This window comes from Nicotiana tomentosiformis, chromosome 3, assembly GCF_000390325.3.
Source record: "Nicotiana tomentosiformis chromosome 3, ASM39032v3, whole genome shotgun sequence".
Taxonomy (NCBI): Eukaryota; Viridiplantae; Streptophyta; class Magnoliopsida; order Solanales; family Solanaceae; genus Nicotiana; species Nicotiana tomentosiformis.
In genome coordinates this window covers 102,824,446-102,836,484 of record NC_090814.1, presented here as the reverse complement: position 1 = coordinate 102,836,484, position 12,039 = coordinate 102,824,446, and the positions used below count along the sequence as shown (strand labels likewise).

Sequence of the window (12,039 nt, the reverse complement as noted above, 5' to 3'; positions counted from 1 at the left end):
ATAGTTATACAGGAAAAAAGTTATAGCCAACAAGTATCAATAGAAACCTTAAATTTAATGAGCTACAATCATATTTCATGACATTCCATGCCAGTAAGTCCGAGCAATGATTAATACACTATACATAAGAGTGCGTAGGACCAATTCGACATGAAGCACTCAAAAAGTGGTTTACTTAAAGAACTGGTATTAATTCGTAGAGTACTACGCAGCAAGTACAAAATCATAATATTCGTAGGATAGTTAATGCCTAACGTAGTTACAACCTTATATAGCAAATTCCAAAAGCGCAGCTACCTAGCTTGTAGAACAAAGGAACAATTTTGTTGAAACAAATGTCCACCATATTAATCATATATTTTTATTTTACTTGTCCACTATATTAAATCAAAAGAAAAATATTCTTTTTTTCTTTTTTTACCCTTATCATTAACTACTCATTCCCAAATCATTTCTCAATACTTTTGGATATGCTATCATTATTATAGGTAAAATTATAAAATACATATTTTATTTATTGTTTGTTAAGGGGTGTGAAAAGTTCAAAGTGAACAATTAAAAGTGAACGGATAGAGAAATATTTTTAAATTATTGCAAATGCAGCAATTAAACCACTTAGCCGTTGATCATTTTCTGTGAAAATTATGATGAATCAACGGCTAAAAGTTAATGCAACTACCATGCCCATATGGCCATGCCCTTAAATATTAAATTCAATTAGTACATATCTATTTTTTTTTTGTTTTGATTTGATAGAATTATTTAATTGGATACATACCAATATGACCCCATAATTTTTTGCAGGCCAAGCGAAAGAGAAATTAAACCAAACCCAAACCCGGAAAAAATCAGTTCCCCCTCAGAGCCACCACACCAAACAGCGAACAAAGAAAGAATCACAAATCACAAGAGCTAAGGGGGAAAAAATAAAAAACAACAAAACAAAAAGGGGAGAAATATTCAAAATCAAAACGCTGTCATTTGCTTAGCACCACTATTCAGCTAGGTGTGAAGTTGAATGTGATGTTTGATTACGAAGTATTCTGAGTTTTGTCATTTCTTCCCTTCTGTGGATGCTGCCCATGGAATTAATTGGGTCGTATCGTTCACCTTCGATCTGTGAGTTCTCATTTTCACTCTTTTCAATTCGTCTCTGTTATTCTTGTGGTTGTTTTTTATTTTATATTTTATTATTGCAATTTTTAGTAACTGTTGCTTTCTAGGGTTTGAAAAAAGTGAAGATCTTTGAATCGGAGGGTGCGAAATCTAGCTAGGGTTTTGGTATTTGATTGCCCAGAGAATGTGGGAAATCCCTAGAAATAAAGTTCGTTTTTGAAATGATTTATTGATTAACGTTTTGATTTTTTTATTGGGATCCGCAAAATAGCAAATTACCTTTTTGGCACAGCATTTTTCATTAATTCTCTTTTATTTTTCAGGTTTGGCGGAATTTTCATTGTAGTAGTAGAACGTTGTGAAATTTCTTAGTTCGCCGTAATATAAATGGGGGACTCAAACTCAGTAGATGTAATACTGGAATTTCTACGGAAAAACAAATTTACAAGGGCCGAGGCCGCTTTGCGGAACGAGCTGAATAATCGTCCTGATCTGAATGGTGTTCTTCAGAAGCTTACCATTGAGGACAAAGAGTTGAGCCAATCATCAGAAGGAGCAAATAGAGGGAAAGCAACCACGGAGACTCCGGGGACAACTTTTCCGAGTAGTGAAGATGTTTACAAGGAGACGAGTTCTAGGAGCAGCGGTGAAATATCCAAGGAGCTTATTGTTAAGGAGATAGAGTGTGGCACTGGGAGAAATGGCTCGGACTGCAACTGGAAAAATGTCCAAGAGCAGAAGAAAGTTAATGAATCTGTTGGGACAAGTGACAAAAATTTCAGTTTTGCCAACAGTTCGGAAGATACTATCGATTTGTATTCGTGGAAATACACTCCTGTTAACGGTCCGGTTACTTCTTATCAGAATGATGGTGGAACTACTGGTACCATTGACCTCTCCGGTTTGGTGCGTTCTGGGAAGTCAAAGTTAAATTCTTCCGAGGTCTTTGATAGTAGTAAGACTCATGCAAAATACGAGGAGGATGTCAGCTTTAGTGAAAAGAGAACTTCTTGGCCTGGAAGTACTAGCAAAGACACTGTGGAACCTAAGCATGACAATAGTCGAACTATTGAGCTCAAGGAGGTTGATCACCAAATTAAGCTAAGTGGGGCATGCTCCAAAGATGCAATAATTAATAACCCTTGGTCGAAAAGTGATGAATTTATGCACCCTTCATCTGAGCCTTGGAAAGACTGCACAGTTAAAACTGTTTTCCCATTTCCAAAAGGAGATGTCTCGACAAGTTATGATCATGACATCAGTAGTACTGATAAGAAAGAAGGAAAGCGGAAAACAGAGGTTAGTGATGTTAGGGCAGCAATAAAAGAACAAGTGGATGAGGTGGGAAGAGCTTTGTTTCTTGGGAAGACACAAGGAATTGAACCAAAAGATTTCAGCGGCTTAGGCTTTTCATTTGTTTCTGAAAGCCAGAAAGAAGGATTCCCTAGGTTGCCACCTGTTAGATTGAAATCAGAAGAGAAGTCCTTCAGTATTCCTTGGGAGGAAAAGTTTGAACGAGGTGGACCTGCCTCAAGGATTAGTAACGCTGATGATACATATTTCATAGGTTCATTTCTTGATGTTCCTATTGGACAAGATCTTACTGGTTCAGGTTTGCTTCTTTGATGATCAACTTTAGCTTGTACTTTTAGAGGAAAATAAATTTAGCCTGTGGCGTTCAGCTTGCACTTTAACCTCCAGGTGCACTGTTCTGGAGCATGTAGTTCTTCCTAACCGATTTGAGTACAGTCCCATTGGCATTATTTCCCCAATGTAGGGTTCTCATTAGCTTTGCTGAAATCATGGCTTTTCAGAGTCTTGGGACCAGGGGTGGAGCTAGCTTGAAAAATTATATTGTGCAAATAGGATAAAAACTATTTTTTTTCCTTTATATATATATATATATATGAGGGAAAATTCTTGTAAAGTGGCAAAGGGGGTTTAAAAATTGTTTTAGGTTACATGTTCAAATCCCATGTGTAACATTTTTGAATGCCCTTGTATAAAATCCTGGGTCTTTTCCTGCTTCAAATGAGTAAATGGAGATCAATATCTTTTTTTTTTTTTTTGATAACCGTGTTGTCCGGGCCAGCTTGCGCGCACCTCGACTAATTCCACGGGATACCTGCCACCTCCCACCAACAACAAGTATCGGGTAACTCTATCCACCAAGGCTTGGATAGATGGGAAGAAATCACCTAGTATTTGACTCCGCTGGGATTTGAACCTGAGACCTCATGGTTCTCACCCACTTCATTGACCACTAGGCCACACCCTTGGGTGCATGGAGATCCATATCTTTATCATAGAAGAAATGACAGATGGTCCAGAATTTCTTGGACCAGAAATTTGTACTCTCAGAATGTTGTGAAGTAATAAAAAATATGGCTCCAAGAACTGTTTTTTGGTTATCAAAGAAAAAGAAAATGCAGTTTAAAGGGTATAAACTTTGCATACAAGTCATCAATCTGGATATGTTTGATAACTGATCATTGTCGCTAACCAATGTATTGTAGAACTGTATCACAAGATAAATGGCATTAACTGTTAAGTCCCCGGGATGCTTACTTATTCTCCTATAACCAAAAATAACTAGTTTTAATTGTTGAGTCCTCGGGATGCTTACTTATTCTCCTATAACAAAAAAAAAACTAGTATAAAATCCTATGATTGGTGTGTGAGGGAGCAGGCTTCAAAAACAAGTTATGGGATACTTAAAGGGGAATCGCTACTTCATAGTCCATAGGATAAATGGTAAAACTTCAAGAAAACAAGTTGTATCATGAACGTACAACTCTGCATGTTTTTATAATTCATACTTTAAAATAATACAGTTGATATCAGAGTCATGTTTATGCTGGTTATGCGTTCATGTGAAGCATGTAAAACCTGTTCTTTTACTGCCTCCTCAAATAAAGACATTACAGCGGGAGCTTCTAGATATGAACTGTTCTTAGACCATTGATTGTCTCTCTTATCATATTTAAGTTTCCATTACAGGTAGTTTCTAGAATCTTCTTGTTCATGGCTTGTGCAGTAATCACCATTTCTTTACTGAATGTCAGGTGGAAAAAGGCCGGCAGGAGGTAGTTGGCTGTCTGTAAGTCAAGGCATTGCTGAGGACACTTCTGATCTGGTTTCTGGTTTTGCAACAATTGGTGATGGACTGAGTGAATCTATTGATTACCCCAATGAATATTGGGACTCCGATGAGTATGATGACGATGAGGATGTTGGCTACACAAGACAACCTATTGAAGATGAGGCCTGGTTTTTAGCGCATGAAATTGATTACCCCAGTGATAATGAGAAGGGAACAGGGCATGGGAGTGTTCCAGATCCTCAAAGAGGGCAAAACCGAGAAGAGGATGATGAACAATCTTTTGCAGAAGAGGATTCCTGCTTCTCAGGTGAGCGATATTTCCAATCAAAAGATGTTGATCCAGTTAGGCCCGCAGATGATCACATAGGGCTATCAGTACCTGAAATGTACAGGAGAACTAATGCGAATGATTTGATTGCCCAATATGATGGACAGTTGATGGATGAAGAAGAACTAAGTTTGATGCGAGCAGAGCCAGTATGGCGGGGCTTTGTTACTCAAACAAATGAACTTGTCATGTTGGGGGATGGTAAAGTCCTGAATGAGTGTGGAAGGCCTCGGCCGGATGATATTTGCATGGACGATGATCAACATGGTTCAGTTCGGTCTATTGGTGTGGGGATTAACAGTGATACTGCTGATATTGGAAGCGAAGTGCGTGAAAGCTTGGTTGGAGGGAGTAGTGAGGGGGATGTTGATTACTTCCACGATCATGATTCCAGTATTGGTGGGTCCAGACACCTACCACCCATTTCAGATAAGCCTTATTCAGAGAGATCAAAGAGAGAAAAGAAAGCAGCTAAACATAGTTCTGACAAGTTTGTTACTGGGATTGACAAAGGAAGTTTGGTGCAGAAAATGAATCACTTAGATGGAGGATTCTCATTTCCCCCTCCTAGAGATGGGCAGTTAGTTCAAACAAGCTCGAGTAAATCTTTATGGTCAAACAAGTGCAACACTGTTGTCAGTGATGAAGCTGATGATTCTCTGGTGGCAAATGATGACATGCTTGCTCCATGGAGGCGCAAAAGCAGTGAGTCTTCACCTGTCAAGAGCTCAAGAGATGAAAGCAATGCAAATGCTGCAGGATCAGAAAATTCTAGTCCTTCATCTTTTTCAAATTATGGCTATGCTGACCGAGAGGATGTGAAGAAAGAAGAGGAGACAAAAATAGCCAGTGCAAGAGAAGAAGATGTAGGGGCGTCACTGGAGGATGAGGAAGCTACTGCAGTGCAGGAGCAAGTGAGGCAGATCAAGGCACAGGAGGAGGAATTTGAAACCTTTGATCTTAAGATTGTGCATAGAAAAAACAGGCATGTTCAATCTCCTATTGGCTATTATGATTCAGAGTAGGACATAATCCGCTTTAGCTGATTTTAATACTTTTCCTTTGCAATTGTTCTAGTCAGAGGAAATAGCTAGTTACTTGCAATGAGAATCTTCATATTTCGATGCACTTAGCTGGTTTTTTAACTCATAAAAACAAATATGCTGGTTTTGTATCTATAAACTTAAGCTATAATAAGGCCGAGACTGTTAATTGTGATGCATTTGAAAAAAAGCACTGTGTCGCAAAATTGAAGTTCTGCCAAGTAAATTGGGAACTTGTCCACAGCTCTATCTAAGGTCAGTAGTTGGTACTCTTTCTTTGGAAAGTGGCAGCTGGTCATTCTGGCGAAGGTGTACCTGTGACGACGTTTTCCCTTTTAATAGTCTAAATTCTGCTTGGATCTTGTTTATGCATGTGGATTTTATATATCCTTATTTAGATGAATCAAACATTTTTATAACAGAAGAACAAAAAAGAACATCATTTTGACAAGGAACAAAAAAGAACATCATATGTTGCTCTGAAGATGTAGCTTATATGCACACATACTCATATTATATATATATCTTTATATTCTTCTTTTAAGGAAAATCAGTTTATTTTAGAGCTAAGAGGGAGCTCAAATATACATGTCCTTAAACTAAGTGTAGTAGTCCACAATCCTTGCTAAGATTTCTTGCTGTAAGGATGCTAGGCATTAGTGCCTACTGAACTTATATTTCATGCTTGACAGTGATCAAGCTTGCTTAATAATTGAAGATGTACTTATTGAAAAAAGGAAAACCCCCCTTTGTCATGGCTAGTTCAACAACTGAGTTGCTGAGATTCTGGAACAGAATTTATCAAAGAAAGAAGAAGAATAGGTGGTGGAATTTGGTACCTGCAGGCATTTGGTGGACTATTTGGACTGAATGACTCAGCTGATTCTATATTAAGATAAAGTCTAAATGTATACTTTAATTTTGCTCATGGTGTATATTGGAAGATATAAATGATGCTGAATCAGTTTTAGGACTCATTTGGATGCACTTGAGGAAGGTCTAAATCTGAATCATCCAGATCTCATTCATTAAGTGAATTTGTTTTTTAGATTGAAGTCTTAATCATTCAGATCTCAACCATTTATTTTTTCACAACAACTCAATGGGTTTGAATAGATTTGAATGATTAAGACCCATAACAAAATTTTAATATGATTAATATGCTTGCCATTCAAGAATTTCTGTCATGAATTTTCCTCATCTGGTCTAGTTTTATGTTTAGAATTGGCGTCTTTTGTTAATTGGATTTATCTTTTGGATCAGAACTGGCTTTGAGGAGGACAAGAATTTCCATGTCGTTTTAAATTCAGTTTTAGCGGGGCGATATCAAGTTACTGAGTATCTTGGATCTGCTGCATTTAGCAAAGCTATCCAAGCACACGATCTTCACACTGGCATGGATGTTTGTGTAAAGATCATAAAGAACAACAAAGATTTCTTTGACCAGAGCCTTGATGAAATAAAGCTTCTCAAGTATGTCAACAAGCATGATCCTGCTGACAAGTACCATCTACTTCGGTTGTATGATTACTTTTATTATCGAGTAAGTAAAAACCTTTTTTTTTTGATAAACTAATACTTCATTCATGTGTTGTGACTGCCCTGGTATACAAGCTGTTTACAGTGAGTAAAAACCGACACAAAACATGATTCTCTACAAAATCTCTGAATCATATAACTCAGATAAAATTATTTATATAAAAACAAAAAAAAATTCCCTAATTTGGACAAAATTTTTCCCATATCTTCAAAAGCTCCCCTATTTTTTTCTCTTAGAACCCACATTAGTGCTAGAGGAACCACACCCGGGGTTCAGCATCTTCTTTCCGATGTCTGAATGCCCAGCTGAACGTAACATCTTTGACCGATGCTGGCATCACCCACCTTAGCTTTTCCTACCTTGGTTTTCTGAATTATGTTTTTATTTTTAAGTGCAGATCTTCTGATTCTTCATAAAAAGCTGGAGATTTTCCGATTATATAAACAACCAAAGATAAGATTCTATTCATTTCATTTAAATCAGTACAAATACGCTGGAAAAAAAAATCATCTCAAAGATGGGGCTTGGATATGTACAATTCAAAATCTCAATCTCCCTTTTGTTTTAGGAAGTCAAAGGAAATCTAACAAAGTTCTAAGTCATATACAATCAACATGTTATACAAATACCGAAAAGTACCAACCCATGTAAATGAACATTTGCATAGATTCAGGCTAGTCCTTGAAGCACCTCTGTTTTCTTTTCTACTATACCATCCAAAAGATGCGGGCTGGAAAGGTGAATTGTACTTTCCTGTGTTCTTTGATTAAATTTCTATCCGACCAGCCTGCTAGCATGTCACTCACTGTTCTAAGAACTACCCAACCAAGACCATATAAATTGAAAAACATGTCTTAAAGTTGTTTGGCCACTTTACAGTGTAGCTAAAGATGATTAACATCTTTGGCTTCTGACTCACATATAAAGCATCTATTTCGTATAGTGAATCCCCTTCACTGCAGATCAGAATGAGTCAGCCAAGCTCATGGTCTGCAATGCAACAAAATCCAACAGCCTTAGGAGGAGCTTGACTTTTTCCCTAATGAACCTCCAAGGCCACTTACAACTGTGCTTAACAGATGAAAGTAGTTTGTGGCCAGATTTTACATAATTCGTACTGTCCTTCTGGTGTCGCCGCTTCAGTTTATCTGGAATTTCTTGAAAATTAACGGCCCCGTCCAAATTCCCTAAAACTGAACCATCCTTGTTACTTCCCAACCTTCAGAAGTCCTTCTAAATGCTAAGTTCCATTGTGTCTGTGATCTATGCTGGGCCACTGTCTTATCTGTTTCGAAAGCAAAATCATATAAGTAAGGGAACTCCTTTATGTATAATTTTGAATGATAAGCTGAAGAAACTTTTGTACTGTGACATGTTATTCGGCACTGATCCTTATATTTGTTATCAGGAGCATTTGTTAATTGTATGTGAACTCCTGAAGGCAAATCTTTATGAATTCCATAAATTTAATAGAGAATCTGGAGGAGAAGTCTATTTTACGATGCCAAGACTGCAGGTTTGTTGCATGGCTATATCCATAAAGATTTTATATCATCGATGATGCTTCTCTTCTGTCTTTAATACTGATCTCTTGTGCAGTCAATCACCATTCAATGTTTGGAGGCTCTTCAGTTTTTGCATGGCCTTGGGCTTATACACTGTGATTTGAAACCCGAGAACATATTGGTGAAAAGCTACAGTAGATGTGAAGTGAAGGTGATTGATCTGGGAAGCAGTTGTTTTGAAACAGATCATCTTTGTTCCTATGTCCAATCCAGATCCTACCGTGCACCTGAAGTTATTTTGGGACTTCCATATGATAAAAAGATCGATATTTGGTCACTTGGCTGCATCCTAGCGGAACTTTGCACCGGCAATGTAGGTTCCTTCTTTAAGCATTTTCTGATTATTAGCTCTTTATAAGTAATGAAACTATGATTCTGATTAGGGATCTTTTACCCGTCATACAAGGCATTACAAGTGTTCGTAAGCATGTGTTCCCTTTTTATTTCAATCCCTTGCCCTCTGTCCTCACATTTTTAAGAGTTACAAGAGTTGATATCCGAGAAATGCGACAGATTACACGATGTTTTGGAGTTAGATTTGGCACCAAAACTGTTGGAAACCTTAATGATCTCTGTCGTGTTCACCCTAATATCTAAGAACGTTTCTGGTGGCGTTAAGCCACCCATCTTCTCTAATGTATTATGTCAAAGTCCCATTGTTTTTTAAAAAGATCAGTATTCGTCCCCATGTTTTACTATACCAGTTGTACTACAATGCATGTACTATGGTTTTTAAATGTGACATTGGTTGTGCTGGGTGACATTCTTTTTAAGTGTAAGGATGAAGCAAACCTATTAAAGTTGCATATGTAGCGCAATTAGATGGAGACAACTCATCTGTTACGAATTAATATTTCATTCAAGTATATATTCTCTCCGGTAGACGTGGAATATTGGTGACAATTATAACATTTGCATATTGTTTGACAGGCAGGAGTAGTCAATCGACTTTAGTATGTGAGTGGTAGTTTGCTGAGAGCCAAATCCATCTTGAGTTACTAATATGCAACTATCCAATGGACAGAACAAAAGTTAAACAAAGAGCTAATGACCAATAGTCAACTTACTGCTCATACATCCTTCGCTAATAAGTGATTAGAAATGAAGCTTGCAGTTTTCAAGTGTGCTTGTCATGAATGCTTGTTTTATTTGATGCTCATACAATGCATACTAGTTACTTTAGTGTATTCTTCTGATTGCGATATTGCTTCAAATGGGACTTCAAATGGGGCGTTTAGAGTTACTTTTCATGTGTGCAGGTACTTTTTCAAAATGACTCTCCTGCCACTTTACTCGCTAGGGTGATTGGTATTATAAGCCCCATTGACCAAGATATGCTTGTCAAAGGACGAGATACTTATAAGTATTTCACCAAAAATCACATGCTGTATGAACGAAATCAGGTAAATTTCCTCTCCTTTGTTGAAAGGGGGGGGGGGGGTGTGGCTCTGCGATTTACTATGTCATAAATCCTCTGACTAATCCCCTTCTGAAGATCAAAACCTTTTGTTTTATTAAAGGCAAAGTGTGTCTTGCTACAAATTGACTTGATGATTAGATGGACAAGTCTGGGACAGCATATATTACTCTTCCAGAGTCTTCAAATTCTTTATTCTCTGTATGAGTCGGTGAATGGTGAATTGGACATACAAAAGATTCTCCCATTATAAGAGGGCTCCGTTGTTGTGTGTTCTCCGTTGTTGTGTCGCTCTGAATGTTAATGTTGCTCTGTCTGTCTGCTGCTTGCTAATATTCATTCTTGATTATCTATTGAATTCGTTTTCTTTTTCAGGAAACAAACAGATTGGAATACTTGATACCGAAAAAGACATCCTTGAGGCATCGGTTACCAATGGGGGATCAGGGATTCATCGACTTCGTGGCTCATCTTCTTGAAGTAAACCCAAAGAAGCGCCCATCTGCCTCAGAGGCTTTAAAGCATCCGTGGTTATCGTATCCATACGAGCCAATTTCATCTTGAATTGTGTGATATTTCTGTGGCAACTTAACCTGCCCAAGTTCTGCAATTGCTCCAATTTGGCTGCTCCAGTGATGAAAAAGGAGGTATATCTCAAGGTGGTCCGCATTTGCTTCCATTTCACTGAGCTCTGTATTTCTATTTTAACCCAACTGCGTACGTAGTCTTACAAATGTTATGTAACATTAGGGTTTTCTGTCTTGTTTGATGGAAGGGGATGCATGCAGTTTGTACATGATGTGTGTTGATTCTTTTAGGTGTTTAGTGATAGCTTGTGAAATAGCTCTATCCAATTTTGGTTGCTTTCCCTCATTTGCTGCAATGTATCAAAATGAAGGAAAGATGAAACATATTTTCAATGACTCACATTTTCATCGGATGGTCATAATGCAAGTTCCACTTGATGAAATCTCTCTCTTTCTCTCTCTCATATACCTGCACACGCAAGCACATCTCTGAATTTTGCTAAGAATGGTTGTGGACTATGTGATCATCCCTCTTGAGCTCGACAACATATTCTTCGTACCATGGCTCGATATTACAATGATGAACCTTGAACTATCATGTTCCAATCTCGATTAATCATACGAAGGGCAAAACTCGGTCTTGATCGTATACAGATAGTCCCCTCGTTTCTCGGAAAGAAGATGATGTGAAACGATATGAATTTCCGAACTTCGACTTGGTGGATGATGATGTCAGCGACGAACCCGATTGTGATGTATGCGATAAACGTCTCGTCGGTCTGGTTATCAAGACATTAAATGCGTGTCAGTTGATGGTCGACCATTACCAGTTTTGAACCGTCATTGTGAAACCAATAAATAGCTCCTTTCTTCATCGCTCCAAACTTTTATTTTCGAAACTTTTCCATTCCTATCTTCATAGTTTTTCGCCTTCTCCAAAGCTCCCTATTTCCATATTTTTCAAATTTTGTTGCTTGTTCTTCTTAAAACACCAAATACTTCAATCTCCATTCTTCTTCGTTCACAAAAACTAAATGGCAAAAGCATCTAAAATCGTTCCGCAGAAAGAGACTGCTTCCTCATATCGGCCGGTCGGCGAGAAACCAGTGGTGGAGCCACGCCTTGAGGAACTTATTCCCGGGGTGTGTGTTATTGATTCCGATTTTAAGGTCGAGAAATCCTCATCGGTTGCTGGTCCATGCGAGCCGGTATCGAGCTATATATGCTCGATACCCAAAAGTCTTCTTGATCTGGTGAAGAAAGATTGCAATTGGGAAAACAAAGAGGTTGTGATACCGGCACCGAAGGAAGCGATCACTACCCACGTGGAAGGGTATCTGAGTGTTTACACTTATCCTTTCACACTGGGTCCCCTCGATCCGATCATCGTCAATTTCTGC

General features: G+C 38.1%; 1 protein-coding gene across 2 annotated transcripts; it reads left to right on the top strand.

Annotated features, from left to right (window-relative positions):
- The first annotated feature begins 803 nt into the window (after positions 1–803).
- LOC104112395 (uncharacterized) lies at positions 804–11,082 on the top strand. Of its 2 annotated transcripts, XM_009622289.4 has the most exons (8): positions 806–1,119; positions 1,440–2,728; positions 4,182–5,532; positions 6,854–7,133; positions 8,539–8,646; positions 8,730–9,008; positions 9,955–10,098; positions 10,488–11,082. In XM_009622289.4, the coding sequence occupies exons 2-8, from the start codon at positions 1,504–1,506 to the stop codon at positions 10,674–10,676; spliced, it is 3,576 nt and encodes a 1,191-aa protein (XP_009620584.1). In that variant the 5' UTR covers positions 806–1,119; positions 1,440–1,503; the 3' UTR covers positions 10,677–11,082. The 2 variants fall into 2 exon arrangements, with proteins under 2 accessions (XP_033516202.1, XP_009620584.1); XM_033660311.2 differs by lacking the exons at positions 8,539–8,646; positions 8,730–9,008; positions 9,955–10,098; positions 10,488–11,082 and adding an exon at positions 7,528–8,518 and having other exon boundaries at positions 804–1,119.
- Positions 11,083–12,039: the final 957 nt, after the last annotated feature.

Excerpts from the sequence above, each read along its gene's own strand:
- LOC104112395 (XM_009622289.4), top strand. The coding sequence starts at position 1,504 with ATGGGGGACTCAAACTCAGTAGATGTAATACTGGAATTTCTACGGAAA. Across the intron at positions 2,729-4,181 it reads ACAAGATCTTACTGGTTCAG|GTGGAAAAAGGCCGGCAGGA; the intron begins GTTTGCTTCTTT and ends ACTGAATGTCAG. Across the intron at positions 7,134-8,538 it reads ATGATTACTTTTATTATCGA|GAGCATTTGTTAATTGTATG; the intron begins GTAAGTAAAAAC and ends ATTTGTTATCAG.